Consider the following 21,655-nt stretch of genomic DNA (forward strand, 5'->3'; position numbering starts at 1 on the left):
AAAAAGAGAGATAAAACATTTAGAAACTAAAAATATCTGTCCATCCGTTCATATCCGTTTTGGAATGAAAACATTGATAGAGAGGTGGTAAAAGATTAAGAGTGTTCCAGGTAGATCCTCATGGGTAGGGAGATTAGGTACAACCACAAAGTAGGCCCTCTCCTACTCCATAAATACCTTCTCATTTGCCACCATTGTGATGTAGAAAATAGCTGTCCCTGAAGAACTTGGAGTAGAGTGGTTCATATAGGATGAGGGAGTCCTTCAGGTATCCAAGGCTCAGGGCATTTAGAGAAGCTATTAAATTTCAATGTTATGAGTAGAAGAGAAGAAATCCCAAGACTGTAGTTTGTTAGACCTAAACTGAGATGATCAAAACCAAGAATGTATGGCCTTTCTGGTATATCAGGAAGTGGTTTGACCCAGTTGAATTACTATTTTGCTTGTGGTCAGAGAAGGCATATTTAAGAGGAAAAAAATCAGGTCTGGGCACTTTACAACAGACCAGAAAGAGAAGCCATTGTGCAATTGTTCAGTTGTCTGGGCACTCATTTTTAGTCCTTGAAGTAAGTGAAAAGGATTACTGTCCTGTGGATTCTTTGGCCATAGAAAAACATAGTAGGTGTTTCATGTATTTCTAATTATCAGTAAGATTCAAGCAGAAGTTAACTAAAAAACCCAAGGAACTTTATTTTAACAAGTTTGCAGTCAACTGCTAACATTTTCTTTCCCTCCAGCTCAATCTCTTTACTGCTGTATTCTGAGTCACTTCCTAGAAGCTGTTTCTTTATTCTGTGTCTTCCCACTGTATAACAGGGTTTCTTCTTCATGTGTGAAGACACACACTGGGTGTGTTCTGCACCTGCACAGAGCATCTTCGGAACCTTCTAGAATAGATCTGCAAGCTTTCTGGCAGTAGCTCTGCCCATCTTCCATTTTATCCCTCTGTTCCCACTCAGTTCTCCCAGTTCCTTTTTGTCCACCATGTGAGCAGCATCAGAGGAATCTCTCTTTTATAACAGTTTTCAGCTTTGACTCGATTTTTCAACAACTTCAGCTTGATTTTCTGTGTCCCACTGACTGGACTGTTTTTCAGATAATTTTTTTGGCACTAAGAGTCTGTACTTATTTCTCTACCTGACTGCCTGATGGCATCCACCTCCTTCTTTAAGAGGTGCACTGATTGTGAGATGAAGTTACAGGGCAGAGATGGCCACTGATGCTGCCTTTGTTGTTTGGAAGAGCCACTTCATGTCCCCATTATAAGGCTTTTATGCCACAGGCACGCAAGAACCAGGAATCCTGCCCTAAGATGCTGTTGTATGTACAAACCCTGAAGCCCTCCCAGCCACTCTCCACTACAATATCTGTTCCACGCAGTCTGGGGCACATAGGGCAGTGAAATGCCCAGTCAAAACTGATGCAAGGGCAGAGGCTCCAAAACTTATACAGTGCAGAGCAACATTTTCAGATGGTCACCTTGTCATCCATTCTCCTAGAGGAAGAACAGTAGTTTGCCATTCTTGACTTCAAAAACACTTGTTTCCAAAGAGGAATCCATCCACTGATTCCTGTCTTTTGCAGTGAAGTACTGCTTTTCAGTTTTGTGCCCTTCTGTTCTGACTGTGTTCAAAATGCATGACAGTACAGTGTGCCCGGGCCGTATGTGGTTGCACCATATACAGTTTCCAACCTATGCAGAAGCCACACGAGGGGGGAAACAATGACTCACGTGCTCACAACACATGCACCGCACTTCAAGCTTGCGCCCCATTATTTTCAATGGGGCATGAGTATATGCCCTTTTTCCCTTACACAAGGCGGGGGTCAGGAACGGATTCCCCACATAAGGAAAGGGTCCACTGTAGTGGCAGTCTGGCTTCGACAGCAGGGGATCACAGTGTTTCCGTACATAGACAACTGGCTCCTGATTGCACAGTCCAGAATGCAACTCCAGCACCACAGTGATTGTGCCTTGTACCTTCTCAAGTCGCTCAGACTGGTAGAGAAGTCTTGTCTTACCCCCAGTGCAGAGGATCTCCTTCATGGGAGCTGTTCTGGACTCGGATTCTGCCAGAACATTTCTTCCAGAGGAAAGATTTCACACTCTTAATTCAGACAATATTATGTTGCCAGTGGTCCCAACGACTCCAAGCACATTGAATCCAAATATTGCTACGCCATCTGGCCTCTACCATTGGGTGAGAGTTCAGTTTTAACCACTCCAGTCATGGCTTCTTGGCAAGATGATCATGATGCCAAGACATGTCCAGTGTTCCCTGGAATGATGGCTTGATCCAATTAATGTGTGTGTTGGAATGCACTTTCTTCTGCCTCAGCCACAGCTGGCCATCACCTCGGATGCCTCCCTGTATAGCTGGGGTGCTCACACGAAGGGACTCTTTGTATGGGGGACGTGGTTGACCAAGGAACCAGCTCTCCACATAAACGCATTTAAAATGCTGGCAATCAAAAAGGCCCTCTGTGCCTTTGAAGCCCTTGTCATTGGCAGGATGATCAAGATAGTCACCAGCAACACCACTGGAATATATTACATCAATAAACAAGGTGGAATGAAAATGAAGACTTTACTCAAGATCACAATTCTGATCTGAGACTGGTACATTCTCAGACAGATCACACTCCAACAATCTACCTCCCTGGAGAACATAACATGTTGGCCAATGGGCTCAGCAGGTCATCAGCCACTTGTTATGAATGGCTGTTACATGCCAGAATAACCCACTCTCTCTTCAGACATTGTGTCATACCCCAAACCAATCTCTTTGCCTCTCCAAACAACAAACACTGTCTCCAGTTTTATTCCAGAGTTTGAGCAAGAGGATCCAGAGGCAACACATTCGTATTTTGGATGGACAGGAAGTGTGGTGTTTGTCTTTTCGCCTTTCCCTCTCCTCAACAAGATTATGCTGAAACTCAGCCTGGATAGGTGGAATGCGATCCTGATCACTCCTTGGTGGCTGAGGCAACCATGGTTTGCAACCTTTCTTCACCTGGTGCATGGGGCGATTGTCCAGCTGCCTCTGAAACCCAACCTCCTCACAATTCATAAGGGTCAGGTTTGACATCCGGATCTCAAAACTCTACATCTCGTGGCATGGAGGATTTGGAGGTAGAGAACTTATCTGATTTGATAATAAATGTCTTGACAGCAGCCCATAAACAATCAATGTAGATGTCCTTTTGGTACAAATGGACTAAATTTGTTATGTTCCTAAACTTTGGGGACTCTCTCCATCCTTATCACAATCCAAGCATGTACTGGAGTTATTTTTTTCCCTGGCAGATGCTGGACTGTTGTTTTCATCATTATGGTGTTACCTGTTGGCAATTTCCTTTCATCATCAACAGTCTGGGCTTCTTTCTTGTTTTCAAGACCCTTTGATTCAAAAGTTCCTTAAGTGTTTTAGAAATCATCATCCTCCAGTGTCAGGACCAACACCAAAATGGAGCCTTGAATTTGTATTACCTCAGTTCACCAGGAAGCCATTTGAACTGATGACATCCTGTGACCTTCATTTACTTACCTGGAAAATGGCTTTTTAAGGGTGTCTGCTAGTGAGCTATGTGCACAATGGTTGGATCCCCTTCCCATTTGTGGTTTCATCGGGACAAAGTTGTTCTCTGTCATGACATCTCCGTCATACTCAGTGGTTTCAGCATTCCATTTAAACCAGGATGTTTCTTACCTGCCTTCATGCAGCACCCTGTTTTGGACTCGAACATAGCCTTCATTGTTTGGACGTTCGTCAGGAGCTGGCTTAGTATATCAACAGAACGTCAAGCTGTTGACATACTAAGAAACTCTTTGGTTTTTTTAAACTTGGTCAGCCAGTATCACCACAGCGGATTTCAAAGTGGGTGGTTTCGGCCATTCACTTGTCTTATGAACTGGCAAAGAAAGAACTGCTGCCTCAAACAGGAGCCCACTCAACATGAATGATAGGTGCGTCCTCGGCTTTCTTGGAAGAAATTTCACTTCAGGAAGTTTGCAGAGCTTCTGCCTGGTCCCAACCACTAACCTTTGTCTCTCCTTACCATGTGCATGTTTGGGCTAGATTGGATGCAGCTTTTGGGAGGGCTGTTTTACTCTCTTCTGTAAAATGAGTTTCAGTTATTCCTATGGTGGTAAGGATTTTATTTCTCTCAATCTGTTCAGTAAAATTGGAGTTTTCTTGGTATACCTGACCTAGTTTAAATTTTTCTAGCGTGACACTTCCACCTGCTTATGAGTAGCTTGCTAGTGAGTCACAGAGACCACGAACAAGAAGTACAGGCTGCATACCTGTAACTGTGGTTCTTCGAGTGGTCATCTGTGACCTCACACAAATCCGCCCCTCCTCCCCTCATCATGTGTCCTGTCACTTGATTCATTGGATGCTGTTATACAGCATCCTTTGGAACTGAGGAAACTAAGTGGAAATAGAGGGATAAGTTAGAGGGTGGGCAGAACTACTGCCAAAGAGCTTATACATCTATTCCAGAAGGTTCCAAAGATGCACTGCACAGGAGCAGAACAGCCCCAGGGTGTGAGTTCACAGATGGTCACTTGAAGAACCACAGTTGCAGGTATGCAACCTGTTCTTTTCTTCCCCCTTGCTGCCTTAACCATCCTACTTAGTTCCACATATATTGATACAGTAGGTTTCAAGAGTCTTCTTAATGACCTCAACAGTGTCATCTGAACAATGCTGAAAAGAGCTTGAAGGCAGCTATGTTTTTCCATGATAAGAAAATGATGAGCATTGGTTGGAGTTGGATCTTTCATATCTTGGATCTTATCAGTTGAGCTCTGATTGTTTTGCAGTGGCAGTGTGTTTGCTCATTGAATTATATGATGTTTGAAAAGCCCCTGTAAGTTTGATGCAAGATCAACTGAGTGTCACTGTACACCTTGAATGGGAAAAAAGTGATTTCCCACTATCAACAAAAGATGGAGCAGATGATAACCACAGATCAGCATGAATGTGTGAATACTTGAATATCTTGGTACACATTTTTAAAATGTACTGTGTGAAATAGCAGTGAGTATCGCAATAGTTTTCCTAAGTTTTCCTGTTCATTTTTACCAGATTTGTTATACCAGGATTGTGAAGATGAACATCAGTACCCCTTTTTCATAGTGCGTTGACTTGCACAGACTAAACGAATAGATTTGTGAAATAGCCTATACACTGCCCAACTCCATAAAAGAATGTTAAATCATACTTTGTTGCTCACACATGAATAATCATGCTGCTGTTTAATTATGCTTTACAGCACATAAAAGGGTGTACAAATGAGGTTTTCAACCCTATCCTTCTTTCCCCACTGCTCAGACGCTACCCTGGGACTTATGGACGGTAAGGTAGCTTTTTATCTTTGCATGCTGTTATGTTTGTTTTGCTTTGTTTTGTTCTGTTTTTATAGCATCATCAAAGATATTCTACAGAACAGCTTAAGGGGAAAAAATCATTTCCCTGCCCTGAAGAGGTTTCAGTCTAAATTTTACAATGAAGGAAGGGAAAAGCAAGGATAACACTTATGTTTGTGTGTAAATTCAGTTTTTGGTTTTGTTTTGAATAAAGACTGAGACATTTTCTGTGTGTATTTTTGTAAGAATCCCGAAGCTTTGAAATCACCATCAAATAAAAATCGCTGCACAATAGGTGCTTGGTATCCACTGGGGTTTGGTTTCAGGACCTCCTGTGTATGCTCAAGTCCCATTAAATACAATGGCATAGTAAAATGGTGTTCCTTATGTAAAATAGCAAAATGAAACTTTGCTTTTTGGAATTTATATATTTTTAAAATATTTTCAAGCAGTGGATGATTGAATCTGTGGATAAAGAGTAGTAAAAGGGTATGGAGGGCCAACTGTATTACATTTTGGGTATGACGAATCATAGCAGATCTTTACTAGCAAATATCAATATGTATTCCACACCACTGCATTAGTTTGCCTGTTCTGTCTCAATAAATCTTTGCTTTGAATGGTATTAATTAGCCTTTTTTAAAAGAGAAACCTGCATTGGTAAAATGCTAACTGGGAACCCTGTTTTCACATTTCACTTTACAGATTTTACAATAAAAACATTTACACAGCTTATTGTAAAATTGCTTTCTTATAAGGAACTTAAAACATTACTTTAAAAAAAAAATGTAATGGAACAAATGCAAATTTGTTCAATTAGGTATAGTTTGGATAGCTAATTCTCCTACTTCAATTGACTTTCCTGCCATAATTTTCCAGAACGGACTTACAGAACAACTCAGTCCATTTTTGGCCATATATCTAGCATGTCCTCTGTAATGTCTGTACAAGCTAGCTGCATAATAGGCACCCTGCAAAGTCTTTCAGGTTTTCAAGGTCTGTTCAAATTGGCAGAGAAGATAAATAGATACTGAATGACTAAGGGACAAAAATAGACTAGAATTGAGTATCAGTTGTCTCTGGCAAAATGAAGATAATACCCATGAACAGCAGGAACAATAAAAGTGGTGGGTAGGAGAAGAAGAAGAAAAAGTGGGATTGTGGCAAGGGTCAGGCGGGAGACAAGGCTGCTGGCAGGTGTCTAGAGATTTCCAGAAGGTGGGTTGGCCACCTAGAAGATAGAATCAGTAGCAGTATAATTCTAAATGGTATTCTGGTGAAGGTTTGGTAGAGCAGTGTGCAGACACACATATGACTGGATCACAGCTTAGTAATACCTGTAATAACCACATTGATAACTGTGAAACACATTAGTGATGACTAAAGTTAGTGATGTCTAAATTAGTCTTTAATGTAAGGACTGATTACTTCATTATTTTGCTTTAGAAGTGAGAATAATGTGGTCCCCCAGATATTCTTGGACTATAGCTCTCAGCAGGCTTCATCACTGGCATGGCTGACTAGGGCTACTGGATTTTGTAGTCCAGCAATATCTAGAGGCTGCATGGTTCTCACACCAGTTTATTCTACAGGTTAGTTGGGCTTATTCCTGGGAACCCTGGCATAAACTTACAACCTCAAAAATGGATTCTCATGGTGTGTCATCCCATATTCACCTTTTGAAAGCAATTTTTCATAGAGCTATGTGTTGTTTCAAAACTGCAAAATCTGTTTGACCAGATGTGATTTGGGGATGAAGGATGTGTCTGTGTATCTCTCCCTGTGTGCATACATGCATCTTCACCTCTCTTAAAATACTGTCTATCTCACAATATAGGTGAGGTTTCCAGGTTTCAGGTCCCTGGGTTGTTTAGATGAAAGAAAATCTGGTTTCATTGGGTACTTGAAAAGCCTCAACTCTGCTACTGATTCATTGATCTATGTGAAGGCGTTGTTTTGAATCAGCTGTCAACCGTGAATCAGCTATCAACTCTATTGCAATTCATAGCTGAGACTAGTGCTTTTATTTTATCAGCTTTGTATCCTGCCCTTCTTCCAAGTAGCTCACAACAACACAGTTGGAGTTATTCCATCTTAGCTTCACAAAAGCTCTGCATTTGAGAGATGGCTGGTTTTATTAGTCACTGAGCTTCAGCACTAAGTTGGAACTTGAACTGAAGTTCAGCAGTCTAAATGTATCTGATATGTTGTAGGGGATTTCCATAGAAATGGGTTGTGAATATGAGGAACTCTGAATCTATATACTGTTGGCTTACAAAATGGGGTGCAATGTCAGTTTTAATAATTGCTATCCCATATGAGCTAGCAGGATTACATCCAGACAATAGTGTTTGTGTGTATGAGAGAGGGGGGATATAAATCCTTTCAAAAGAGCTAACTGGAGTGATACCTGTGAAACCACGTTTACATAAGGAGATGATTCAATATAATGTAATTACATAGTTCTTAATTAGCTAGCAATGTGAAAATGTCTTGCTAAATGAGTCATCCCTGGGAATCCTCCTAGTGACATATACAAGCAGAAACCCACTTTATGTTTGTGTATGTACATTTGGCCCTCCGTTTTCGTGGGAAATCCATTCCAGACCACCACCACCCCGTGAAAATGGAGGCTTGCGCTTATTCAAGTCCCATAGGTATTATGATGGAAGACATCCTTGGTTGCATCTTACTATGGAAATGTCGTATGCTTCTCTAATTTCCTTCCCACTCTCTACTGGCCACAAAATAACCATTGGGAAGACACTATTGAAGTGACACAGGGAGTCCTGAGGCTGGTAACAGAGAAATCATAGCAGGTGAAACTCTAATACTGCTCACAGCCATACAGGATCTTGGCCACTGTTTGCTTTTAGTAGCATGATACCATGTCCCACTCACCAAATGACATCTCTTAAAAATTATTAATATGCTTTATCTCCACACAGACAAGCAGTGAACTTGTGCAGCCGGTAAGCAGACCGTTTCTATTTCACCTAGTAAAACTCTTTAGATAGATAACTAGTGTCTCTAAATGTTCATGATTCCCACAGATATTGCAGTTGTGGTTAATTCTTTAATTTAGTCATGCTTCATTTCTAAACTAAAATTACCATAGTAAGATATTGAATTCTGTGTGTTTCTCATCAAGACCATCTTTATCTTTTTCATCTTGTTTTTTCTTTACTTTTCTGTCTGCCTAAAGCCTGATTCTTCAAAAAGTCTTTCCCTGTGTAACCTGGTCATGGAGGAAAACCCAAACAGTGGGTCAACAGAAGATGTTAACAAAGCCCAAACTGATCTAGGTTCTCTCAACTTGGGCCTAGATGGTAGTGCAGCCAGTGAGAGCCAGGAAAAAGCTGCAGGTGGTGGTCCTTTGCCTTTCCCTGAGGCAGAGCAAACCTCAACAGAATCGTCTGGTGCACTGACTACTACTACTTGGCCTGCAGTAGGCCAGCAAGAGGAAGGTGCAACTTGGACAGTCTCTATAGATGGAAATGAAAACACTTTCCCAGAACCATACCTGGACTCTAGCCACATTATGGACAGTGGCACAGATTTGGTGGAAGCTAACGAACCTGTAGTTGGTGAAACTTTGGCTGAAAGCCCTGAAATGAAAACTGATAGCTTTTTCGATGGAGACCCATTTAGTATGGAAGAGACAGAAGAAGAGAAACAGGAAACGGAAGAGTCTTTGTGGGCAAATGTGGAGCCGTGTGAAAAGGTAGAAATCAGAGATGTTAAGTGCAAGGACCTAGACTGCACAGAAAAGTTTCCACAGAGAGATTGTGACAATAAAAGCTACAGTGAAGTAGATCATCATGAGGCCTTAGCAAAGACAGACCATGAAATCCTGAAAATCATTGAGGCAGAAGTTCTAAGTGAGTCAGAATATGACAATAGGCAACCAGAGACTGTTGGCAATTGCCTTCAGGAAGTTGGCCCAGAATTTAATGAGGTTCCTGTGATGCAGCAGGAAAGTAAAAGTGATGTTGAGGATGTAGTGAATATAGGGTTGGGGTATGAGGTGAGGGACTGTACAGCTATTGAATACAGCAGATTTGAAACAGAGAAAGGTTTAGGTTTCTGGAATCAGGATCATGGAACAGTACATGTGGGTGACTTGCCCACTGCTAGAAATGTGGCCATAAATTGGGCTCAGGAAAATGAAATGGCAAATCTTACAGGATTGGCTAACCTAGAGATCAGAGACAAAACAACTGGAGAGGCTGAAAATCCTGTATGTTGTGAGGAGATGCGTGGTACAGAAGAGCCTGATAAAGCAAGTGAAGATCATAGTCACATCATCTCTGAAAGCAGCAATTTTGCTGATGAATGCCAAGCTACCTTTATACCCTTTGAAAATGATATGGTTCTGCAGCCTAGTTCAGACCCAGCTAATGCAAATCTCAATCATTCTTGGCTAGGTAATGTGGAAGATATATCTGTAGATGAGGAAGCATTTTCTATGACTGAAGAATTTGACAATAACTTTAGTTTCCCTGAAACAATGGAAATGGATCCCTGGCAAACCAACTGGGATCCAACAGTTAATAATGATTCCTGGGGGTTTTCTAGTCAAGTAAATGGAAGTGATAACTGGCCCTTTCCTCCCACAAAAGGTTCTGTGGATGGAAAAATGGAGAACCCCTGGCCAGATTTTAATGAGAAATGGTCTACGGAAGATTTGGGAGGTTTAGATAACAGCTGGAGGGCTGTGGGTATAACACCAAGCCATCAGAATCAGGAAATGCCTTTAAGGCAAGGATCATCTGGGGAGCAGGCAAATATTAGCAGCTTTGGACCAAACAAGGAGATAGGTAGACCGCTGGTGCTCTTCAAAATGGGAAATTCCAGAAATGCTAGCACCGAGAGCTCCACTAGCCCCAAAGACAATGAGACCAACAGCTCAGATTTATCTGAAGATGAAATTGCTAACCGGAGATATGGATTGTTGTACCAGGAAATAGAGGCTGATAAAGAAGAGGTACCTACCCCAGTGTGTAGAATAGTCTAGAAATGAGAGTTCCTTAGGTCATATATACATATATATAACCTTGTGTCTTATGAACTGTCCTTTTCTATGTTCTCCTCCCTGTCCTCCTTTGCTAACTTTACTGATCATACCAACATGCCAGATTTGGTACAGTTCAACCATATACTACGTTGACCACAAAGAGGTTGGCTGTTAAGTTCACCATCTAATTCTTACCATAGCTTGTTAATTTTCAATTTTCTGTTTTCTAACACAATATATGTACCTCCAGTTTTTTTCATATTCTAAAAAGTGTCATTATTCTTTTCTTTCTCTTTTTTTAGCCATTTAAATTGGTGATCAGTCGTGTCACAATGCTTGACAAAAAATGTACTGGTTCCTTTCATTTGTTTTTATCATTTTGATTTTTTAAAGTCTGTTTTGTAATGTGCAAATGAGATTGTGATATTAAACTGATACTAATAAAGATTTTGTTCTGATTTCTAATTTTACTTAGGCACCCAGCAGTGCTTTTAATGGATTCACACAGGTAAGGGGTTGTTTTTAATCTGAAAGAGGTCGAGTGCATCCAGACTGGTTGAAAAGTCCTAGATTTATCACTTTGTATTTTTCCAGCTATGTGTGTCTGTGCACCGTAGCTATAGAATCAAAAACCATTTCCAAATGGTTTTGAGCAAGGCTTGCATTTTGCATTTTCTCCGCTCAAGGGCCTCTTGCTTTTTCCTTGCAATTTCTTTCTGAGAATAGCTTTTAGCATCTTTCAATTTCTGTATTAATTGAAGCCAATGATCAACCAAGGATGATAACTTTGACCTGAAATCAATAGTAAATGTTGTGTAAAATAATATATGGCAGGCTTTGTCAAATAAATTATTTAGCAAGCATACTTCAAAATGAATATGCAACTAAGAAGCCCATTATTGTGCTCAGTGAAAGCTGAACAGACAATAAACAGAATTTAAATTAACCCACACTCTTGTATTGGTTTTGACAGTGTATGGACAATGCTATAGAAATTTACCTCTCAAGTTAATGAAATAATATTTCCTGCATATAAGCAATATTTGAAGCAGGAATTGCAAATCAAAGAATATCACACTTGGTTGCAAAAATCAGTTTGATGCTTTAAGGAGGAGTGGGAATTGTGGATCCTTCAGGCAGCATTCACTCCTGGCAGGGAGGGCTCCAGTGTGGTCTTTGAGATTCCCACACACACATGCCCCAAATAATTCAGACCAAACACACCACCTGCGACCTGTAAATAGCTCCCATGTCCGTCCAGATGCCATCCCATTGCATGGCTGCCCCTTTGATTGGCCATAAAGTCGCACATCTGATGCTCCTCCGGAACAGGGCATCAGTGAATTGTTATGTGAGTGATATATTAGCAAAGCACAATCATGTAGCCCCCCCCCCCCCCCCCATACATGCCCCTTTTGTCCCTCTTTATCCTATGCCCCCCGTTGGACTGTCTGATTTGTGTATATTGTAATTACATTCATTGGAGTTGTCATACTTTCATTTCTTTGCTTTGCTGCAGCCCTGCACTCATATTGGAGTATTTATATGCAGGCGTGAAGATGCACATTTTCTGGGTTAAGCCAGAGTATGTCAGCTTCTTTTTGCTCTGGTTTTTAACTGTGGAGCATGGCTTCATTCCAGTTTCCACCCACTTTGGAGGTGTGCGTCATATCAACACTCTTTCAAAGCAGCTGGAAGTGGCTTTATTTTGCCCATCTGTTTCACCCCATAGTTGCCTTTTTGTTTTTGTTTTTGGTTTTTTTGTTTTTTTGCTTTGCCTTTCCATCCTTTATGAAATCTGTGCATTTTTGTAGCCCAGCCTGTGCCTTTGCTACACATTGCATGGCTACTATTTACCATAGTTATCTCCACATCCACCTGGTCTTTAGTGAGCACAAACAGTTATGCCGGCTGGAATTTAGTAAGTTCTTTGGCAATTTTTTCCTTTGCTTCATCCTTTGCATCCTTTGTTACAGGTCCTAAATTTACCCTCAACTTATCCATGGGTCATATAAAAATCCATACCTGTTCTCGACTTATGCTTGAGGTCAGCTTATAGACAAGTATATACAGTATATGCAAATATTCCAAAATCTGAAAAAAATATGAAATACTTCTGGTCCCAGGTAATTTAGATAAAGGAGACTCAGTCTGTAAATGAATGAACAAGACTGTTGTATGCTGCTTTGGAGACCCTCAGGTAGAAAAGCAGGTATCAATGAAAGCATAAATGAACAGCTAATCAGCAAATTTTTACAAGGTTATCCCTAATTAACTTTCATGTGTATCTTTTGCATTTTGCATATCCCTAGGATACTTCCCTATTCTCAATGCAATCAAGCCAGAATGTGATGGATAACATGGTAAGCTGTTACTTCCCCCCCCCCCCCACTCCTTCCCTGTTACTTTGAATACTTCTACTTAAGTGACTTGTGCTCTCTGTCCCATTCCAAGCCCCATTTTGTAATATGAAAGATATACACACCAAATACACTTTTCCAAAGTTGGGGTGGGGGGGAGACCTGGTAGTTTTTGTATCAAAGGAATAAAAACAATGCAGTAGTGTAGTGCATACATCTGCACCAATTTATATAAGCCAGTACAAGTATATACAATACAAGATCCGGACCAGTGATGCTTTATACCACTGCAAGTGAGTGACAGTGGTTGCAGCCATGTATGCACAGATACTAATAGGATTCGATTTTGAGGACAGATGTACAGAAATATCTTGAATTTAAAGTTTGAAATATCTGTATTTAGTTCGACATTCCATCACTAGCTGTCTAAACTCTGTGCCTATTGAGCCTTAGAAATTTCAGTTCTGTTTTGTATGCCATTCGTTACTGTAAGAGCTGTCTGAGATGTTCCAGGAGTAGCCATGAGGGATAAGGCAAGAGCAGCCTGCATTTCCCCTTCCCATGCTTCTGAACCTTGCCCAAAGGGGAACGGAATTGGGGGATGGAGAGAAACAGCCCCACTGGAACCAGGGCTAGAAGTCTCCAGTTTTGGTGGCACTCAAGACATTTTCAGAAAGGCTCCAAGCTCAACTTTGTGGTAATTTCTAGGCCGATACAAAAATACTTCTGCCACAAAATGAGGGAGGTGCTTTAATTCGTTTTATTATTTATGAGAGCCAGTGTAATGCAGTGATTTGAGCATTGAACTAGGACTCAGGGGATCAGGGTTCAAATTCTCACTTGGCCATAGAACCCCACTAGGGACTTTATCACACGAAGGAGATTGGGAGTTTATCCCATGAATATCTGTAATTTCACGAAATGATATCACACAACATTGCACAAAACCCGCCATTAAAGTGGTCACAAAGAAGCATTAATGTACGTCTTTTTACTTTCAGGATTTCAGTGACAATGCATTTCCGATATCACTTTATTGGCACAGTTGCCTGTGATAATCATTCGTGCAATTACTCGCCATTTTTGCTTTATTTGCAGGATGCTTTAAATACGCTTTAATCTCTCTCTAATGCCGAAATTAGCCCCAGTGTGATAAACTCCTAGGTGACCTTTGGCTAGTCATACTCTCTCAATCTCAGAGGATGGCAATGGCAAACCCTTTCTGAACTAACTTGCCAAGAAAATCCTATCCTAAGTTCACCTTAAATTGGAAATGACTTGAAAACACACAATGCACACACACACAATGTATATATTCATATACTGCCTGTCTGGTACAGGAGCCTAAGGCAGTTAATAATTTTAAAATGACAGGACAAACAAGTGTATGAAAAGAGAAAGAAAAAATGAACAGAATTCCCTTAGGCCAGTTGATAGTGTTCAGGAGTTCACAGCATGAGTTCCTTTCCTGCTTATCTGGCAACCTCTCCCTACTCTGGAGGCCTTTTTAGGATTTCTTTTTTTAAAAAATTCCCATCATGAGTTTGCCTTTCTGCACCATTTCATAAAGAAAAAGAAATTCCCCTGCTTGATTCCATGATCCACTGTCCATTCCTCAGCTGTACTAAATCCTTCCTCTTGTACCTAATAGCATCCATTGCAGAGGAAAGGTTGCTGAGTGAATATAGAAGCTGTTTGGGTTTCTGTGAGCCAGTGTGGAATTTTGGTAAAATGAATGCATTAAATTCTCTGCCAAAATTCACAGAGGCAGAAGAGTCTGGTTCTCATTGACAATCTTATTTTCACCCTTCTCTTAACTGATGTGGCAAGGTATTTCTTATGTAATAATCATAATGTCTAAATGGGCATCCAGTACCAGTGGAGGCAAAGGAGTCCACACAATTTAACTTGTGAATGATTCCCATGCTGTTTCAATACCTACTGCAAGTCACTGCAAACTATCAATAATAATCCCAAAATATATATCTTTTGCAATCCCAATTAATTGTGATTTGGATCTGTTTTTCTAAGCCTTCCTTGAAATAAGAGTTCTGGATATTTTTCTTCTTTTTAGTTCAGGCATTTTGTAGTGGTGGCCAGGATAATAAAAATTGTGCATAAATGTGTTTGGAGCTCTACCCTGAGCCCTCCCCTCCTTAAAAAAATTAAATGCAACTTGAATGTTAGGATTGTATATACAGTAGTAGAGAAGTTTCCACTTGTGAACCTTTTGAATAGGAGAATGGACACCTGTAACACATCTCCTCATGTGTTTGGAAGAGACCCAAAAGCACATGGAAGCAATGTTACTCTCACTTCTTTCTCATATACTTAAGACCATTTTCTGGTAGTGGAGCATTCTAGTGCTGCCCTGATCCTGACCGCACAATTTGTGGTGTTTTTCAATGGGTTTTATTTTTCTACCTTTCTGAAATCAATATCTATTCAATGGCTAAAGGCTGAGGCAGAAGAGGCTCCATCTTTAGAGCTCCAAGCAGAGGAAGTTCCGAGGGCACCCGATGTGGCTGATGTTGCTGCTGAGCCAGAAGCACAGCCTGCAGAGGCTGCTGGTGAGCCAGTAGCTGAAACTGTGGTGAGCGACTGGTATTTCTCATGCCTCCACACTCATCCAGTTGGTTTTGCCATTAATAAGCATGTTGCATTTCATCCACTTTGCCCATCTTCATCATCATAGAGTTTTAGAATTTGGTGAATGCAAACATTTTGTCTTGACAAAATGAACACACACCACAACCGTTGCACATATGGTGACAGCAGAACTTGGAAACATTTGTTTGTTAGCAGCACTCAGAATCCTTTCCACCATATACCTATGCTGTCTAGATGTTTCTGGGAGCCATTGTCCAAAAACACTATTTTTCCAGAGGTTGTGTTGAGAGTATTGGGAGATTTTGTTGGACTGAAGTTCAAGTTCCGCCTGAATGTGACCTAGAGACAGGATGTGGATCCTCAATCCTATCTGCAAGTGAAGATGGAAGGATATCTAAATACTGCATTACTCATGCAGTTATCATTAAATACTTGGAGTCATACAGTGATTGAATCCAAGTGATACACATAGATATGTTGGTGGATATGCAAAGCTGCTCTCACCTGATTTCTGTTTTAACAGCACCTTGTATATAGCCACTGCAGTGTATGTGAGGGAGTACCGTAAATACCTATCATGTCCCACATTCAGTCTCTAGCTTCTTCAGGGTGGACTGAAAAATACTCCTGCCTGAAACTCTTGAGAACTACTGCCAGTCAGTGTAAACAATAATGTTTGTGTATATGAGAGAGAGGGAAGTGGGAGAGAGGGGGGATATAAATCAGCTTTCAGTATTCCTGTTGTATGTGAAAGACAACTGGAAATCAGATGTGTAATAGAATCCACAGTAATCCTCTGGTCATTCTGGAATCAAAGTGAACGTTCTGCTTTTTCTCTCCCATTTAACAATGGTTGTTTCTCATGATAGCTATATCCTAACTCCAGCAACAGAAGCAGGATGCCTCAGAATACCAGTTGCTGGCAAATGAGTAGGATAGGTCTTTGTATTCCTCTCCTTGTAGACTCCCTAATTGGCTGTTGTTTGAAACAATATGCTGAAGCAGACCATTGGCTCTTATCTTCTTCATTAGGAACAATGAAATCTGTTGGACAGAATACATTTGTATTATTACATAAAGTAACAGGTTCGTGAGAACCAATGTAGTATAGTGTTTTGAGCATTGGATTATTACTCTGGGGAGTTTGAATCCCTACTCAGCCATGAAAATCCACTAAGTGATCTTGGGCACTGTCTTAACCTCAAGCAAAGGCAACCCCCCTCTGAGCAAATCTTGCCAAGAAAACCCCATGATATGGGTTATGATAGGGATACCGTTAGTTGGAAATGAATTGAAGGCACACAGCTACAAAAGGTGGTATCAGAGCTTGCCTTATGGGATAGCTGGCCATATACAATCCACTTAATAATGTAGTTCTATCTGTATGTACTCTAAAGTAAATTATGATAAATTTGGTGGGATTTAACTCTGAAGAGTGTGACTGGCTTACAGCCTTTGGTGCTGGTTGGTGACTTCAGAAATGCTGAAGAGCAATTCAGTCAAAGTCTAAAAAAGGGGTGGGCAAAGTGTGCCCGTTAGATGTTGTTGAGCTGCACCTCTTGGCATTTCTCACTATGGTTAATGTGCTGGCTAGGGTGAGAGCTGATGCAGTCCAGCAGCATGTGGAGGCTCACACTCTGCTTGCTTATGGTGTAAAATAATAGTACTACCAGTGGTACTTGGAACTGAAATAATTACATCGCTTTTTATTTCATCAACTATTGTCCTTAGTAGTGCTTTTTGCTGGCCAGCTTTCAGAAGTATGGAGACTGCATTCCAAAAACTTTAATTTTTTAAAAAATATTATTTTGCTCCAAAATTGCTTACTGTGAAGGAACAATGAGTATTTTTTCCCCCACATCTTCACGTATGGGTGACCTTGTTTCAAAACTGGAATTGGCTGAAGAATTGTCTCTGGCTGAGGGTGGGGGGGAATCCCACCTAAATAGGTTGGAGGGAAATGTAGCAAAATGGCTATCAAGTCCACTTGAGGGAAGAATTAAACGTTTTGAAGAAATAAGATGTAGAGGTGATGTCAGGGAACCTCATGGAGTTCCGAAATGATCTTAGGGGTTTCATATAGCCCATAAGCCATACTTTGTCCCTCCTGCTAGATGTATGGAGTCAATAATCTGAGTTAAAAATTACTAGTTATACTAGATAAGTCTTGAAACAGTTTCATTTCTCCTCAACCATTACATAAGAGACTAAACTATCATCTTCTTGGGGGAATTGAGGTCTAGACAATGTTGCTTATGCACAGACAACTGAGCTAGAGGACCCATTTAATTCCCTGCTAATTTTACAACTTAACTGATATTTACTCTCAACAGGGCTACTGGCTTCCAGCAGACTCCACAGTATTGCTCTTCGGTCATTCTGAATTAAAGCAGTCTTCTCCCTAGGTTCGCCATAAAAAATGGTTACTAGCTTCACAAACTAGGAATAAATGATCTGTTAGATGTTTTTAATGCAGGATGTTGTAGCTTTATCATAAAGAGAAAGCCAGTTTCAGTAAATTTATGCCTACTGTATTCAGAGTGAATGCTCTCTGAAGCTATTGGACTGAATAATTTCTCTCTGGACATTTTCTTAGTTTAAACTTAAAATAGCAAGTGCACACACAAAAAGAGAATCTAAGTCTATTAATGATTGCCATCAAAAGCAATTGCCCTGTGTATCCACATCCTTTCTTATCCAGTAATATGTAGTACTATAAAACTAGTGATGTGATACTGTTGTGCTGTTAGGCTTTCCCATCTGCACAACTCGGAGCCAGTAAAGTGGAGCTGGGAAGGGGCATCTCACAGTTTGGTGCTATATGATTATGTAGTCTGTAAGCGTTAATTTCGAAGGGTAGATGAATTATAGAGCTGCTGTTTTCTGTGCCAGTCACATAGAAAGCTGCCCTTATGCCAGAAGGCAATGACCACAATCACACTCATGTTTTTGTGCCGAGTAGATCCGAGGAGATTTGCTGATGCAGTACTGAATCAAAGTTCCCACCATGTTTACCCCAACTGAATCTCTCCGTAGCGATTTAACCCTGTTGACATTCACATTACCATTTGTATTGATTTAAAATTGAGCTACCATTTTGATCATACTCGGGGTTGTTGGATATTTTTTTTAATGACAATCAAATTATGCACATCTATGTCACACTGTTTGGGTGACATTTTCCCGGTCTAGAAACCCCCTTACCAAGAAACCTCCATGATAGCTTCTCCTTAGGGCCATTCCCCCCACCTGTCAGCCTCGGAGGATGGCAACAACCACCGAAGAATCCTTGGCAAAAAATCCCTGTGATAGCTTCGCTTTGGGGCCTTGGTTTTTCAGAGCCCTAACCTCCACCCACACTGATAGCTTTAAAAAAAAAATGTCAATCAAATTATGTGTACCAGTATTTTAAGGTAGTGTCTACTGCATCCATGCAGCAGTACAGATGTGCATAAGCTGTCAAATCTTATTTTGTTGAAAAAGTTTTTTAAAAAAAATCTTAGACAAAAATCTTTCCTAAACATGCTTGGAAGTGGTAAAATGAGATGTTCCCAAGAGAACCCCCTCCATGGCTATGGCTTTGGCTGGCAGGGAGAGAGCAAGGGTTTGGGCATAATCTGCCCCCTACACATTAACCCCTCCCTCCCTGTGCTCCGAATTGAATTGACAGCAAGTTCCCATTTGCGGCTGGTAAAAAGAAGTCCGGTTCTTTTGAAAAGACGCTCTAAAATCCCCAGTTCCAAAAGAACCGTGTTGAGGGGGATTTGTGCTGGCCCTCCTGGAATTTGGGTCAGGAAAAACCAGCTGAAGTGTGAACAACCCCCTTTTAAACCACTTTGCAAACTGGTTTATAAAGTAGTGTGAATGGCCCCAGTGTCCACTTCCTGCTTGTTTGTTTTTTAAATACCTCTCCTGGATTTAAAATGTCTGGGGGAATTGCAAGCTCTTTGACCACTGCATGGTATGGAGGGAGGCACTTGGGCAAAAATGCAGACTATACCGACTAGGAGCATCTCTTCGGAACTTAGACAAAAATCTTTCCTAGACTTGCTTGGAAGTGATAAAAAATCTGACACTTTCTGCATGCAAAACACATGTTCTTCATGTAGCAAAGGCAAATTCTGCAATTCCTGCTTTGAACTGAGAGAGATGCTTTGGTTCTTTATTGGCAGTAAGGGCCAAGATCCCTTTTGAAGCTGGTGGAGCAAAGGTCCACCAGTATAGTTAGATGGAAATCCAGGCATTGGAGAAGGAGAATGAAAATGGCCAGACAGGTGTGTAAGGTTGCTTTCCTGGTGCTCCCCAGTGGCCAGTCAATGGCTGTTGAAGTCTGATGGAGTACAGTTGTGCCCAGTGCTGTCCAGCAGTGATTGTGCTGCCTAGCAAAAATTGTTGCCTAAGGAGGCACTAGATACCTTCTTATACAACACTGGGAAAAGCAGCTCCACAAGCAAAACTACCAGTTACACGAGTGCAATGTTACGAGAAGATTCTGCCAAGCCCTTTGCGGGTCTGTTTGAAATTTGAGAGGAGTGTGGCTTTTCCCTGAAATATTTGTGCAACTAACTCAAAAAGGAATTCTTGCTTAGAAAAGGAAGGTTATATAAAACTTATTTTAACTGGATAAAGCTGTGAGATGTTTCCATAGCAACATATGTGGCTGTCAGCATTTGACTTCTAGCATCTGGATATGCTTGCAGTTTTGAAGCAGCTACAGACAAGAGTAGGCTATTTTTTTTTAAGATGGTTATATAAAGATTAGATATAATAAATATGGAACACTAGAAAATATGACTTAGGCCCAAAACAGACATGCCAAAAGGAGCGGCTTCTGGCTACTTCGGGGATGTGGTGTTCATATGACGCATACCCACATAGCGCCTGGAAGCTGCCAGAGAAAGGAGTGGAGAAAAACCTCTCCTCCCAGCAGCTGGCTTTGGGACTGTGGCAGTGGCCTGCTTTGAGAGTGGGCTATGTGGGTACCACAGTCGCTGACTGATCATAGGCCGATTGCAAGTGGCCAGCAGCTGCTCCTTCATGCCTGTCTGCTTTGCCACTGTGTTACCTTTAAAACCTACAGAGTCAAATTTCTAGGGTTTGGATAGGTGCGATCATAGTACCAAATTTGAAAGTTATTACAATACACATTTCTTGCGGCATATTCTACATTCCCATAAAGCACTTTTACTCTCTTGAAATCGTTCTTCAGAAACACTGCAAATGTTTGATGACTTATTCTTTGGTGACCAATTCTTCTGAAATGTGGAACTCAAATTTGAACCCATGTAATTTCCATGATTTCACTGGGAAAGCTAAATTCATACTCAATTCTCTTCAGCTGAAATTTCTCTCTCTCTTTCTTTCTTTTTTCCCCATCCAGCATTTCTCCCAGAGTAGCTCAAAGCATAATTATAAACTGTTGCAAATAAAAACAGACTGAAAAGTGTGTGTGAGCCTGCATCAGGAGAAGTAGCTACGACATAGCACTACCATCATAGATACATCTCCTGGTGCAAACACACACAAAATACATTTAAAGCAAGGCAGACCGCAAAGATAAGGGTTTCCAAGGTACTGGGGAATGAGGCAGGAAAGGAAGAAGTGTCCATCCGTCTGCTGGCAGTGAGGCATTTTGCAACAAGTAGTCACAGGGAGCCCTGCAGGGCCTATTGCAACTGATTGTCATAAAGCACCTCGCTGCCAAATCAGGGCTGGACACTTCAACACTCTCCACCTTGGAAATCCCTATTTTGGTGGCACTGTCTAGCTTCAAAAGCAGGCTGGAGTTCAGGGGCACTTTTGTTCATAGCATTAGTGGAACAACCATGAATGTCAGTCCCAACACAAGACAGGATAACAATGTGCAGACTTGACTGACTGTCAGGGGAGGCAAACATAGAATCTTTTAAAGTACATTTTTGGACATATTTCAGGAGAAACATCAAAAGCAGTATATATTAAACTTTTAACTTTTATCAGAAGGATACATTTTCAGGAAGGGTTGATGGATTTTTGTTGTTATTTTGGGGTTTGGGGTTTTTTTTTGGGGGGGGGGCAGTCATAGCACAAAAGTCTGTTTCAAGCAATGCCAGCTATTGTTATTGGACAAGTTTAGAGACTTCAGAACTAGTACTCATTATTATTTGTGGTGCTGTGATAGAAAGCATGTTTTGTATCAGTGTTCTGACATGAACAGTGGCGCCATCAAGAAGGGCCTCTCTGTAAGAGCTACAACATTTCCCTCATCCATAGAAAACATTGAAAATATTCAGAATACTGGCCATAGCTGATGGG

General features: G+C 41.0%; 1 protein-coding gene across 6 annotated transcripts in view; it reads left to right on the forward strand.

Annotated features, from left to right (window-relative positions):
* AMPH (amphiphysin) overlaps positions 1 to 21,655 on the forward strand; it is a 126,440-nt gene that overhangs the window by 95,869 nt on the left and 8,916 nt on the right. For 2 of the 6 annotated variants that reach the window (XM_089532579.1, XM_089532582.1), the window contains exons 13-18: positions 5,340 to 5,363; positions 8,323 to 8,346; positions 8,580 to 9,098; positions 10,867 to 10,899; positions 12,704 to 12,754; positions 15,210 to 15,344. In XM_089532579.1, the coding sequence (XP_089388705.1) occupies positions 5,340 to 5,363; positions 8,323 to 8,346; positions 8,580 to 9,098; positions 10,867 to 10,899; positions 12,704 to 12,754; positions 15,210 to 15,344 (786 nt within the window). Of the gene's footprint in view, positions 1 to 5,339; positions 5,364 to 8,322; positions 8,347 to 8,579; positions 10,362 to 10,866; positions 10,900 to 12,703; positions 12,755 to 15,209; positions 15,345 to 21,655 lie in introns of all 6 variants that reach the window. The other 4 variants (XM_089532578.1, XM_089532577.1, XM_089532581.1 and 1 more) reach the window with 4 other exon arrangements.

Source organism: Sceloporus occidentalis, unplaced genomic scaffold, assembly GCF_023333645.1.
Source record: "Sceloporus occidentalis isolate IW3139 unplaced genomic scaffold, rSceOcc1.0.p SCAF_7, whole genome shotgun sequence".
Classification (NCBI taxonomy): Eukaryota; Metazoa; Chordata; class Lepidosauria; order Squamata; family Phrynosomatidae; genus Sceloporus; species Sceloporus occidentalis.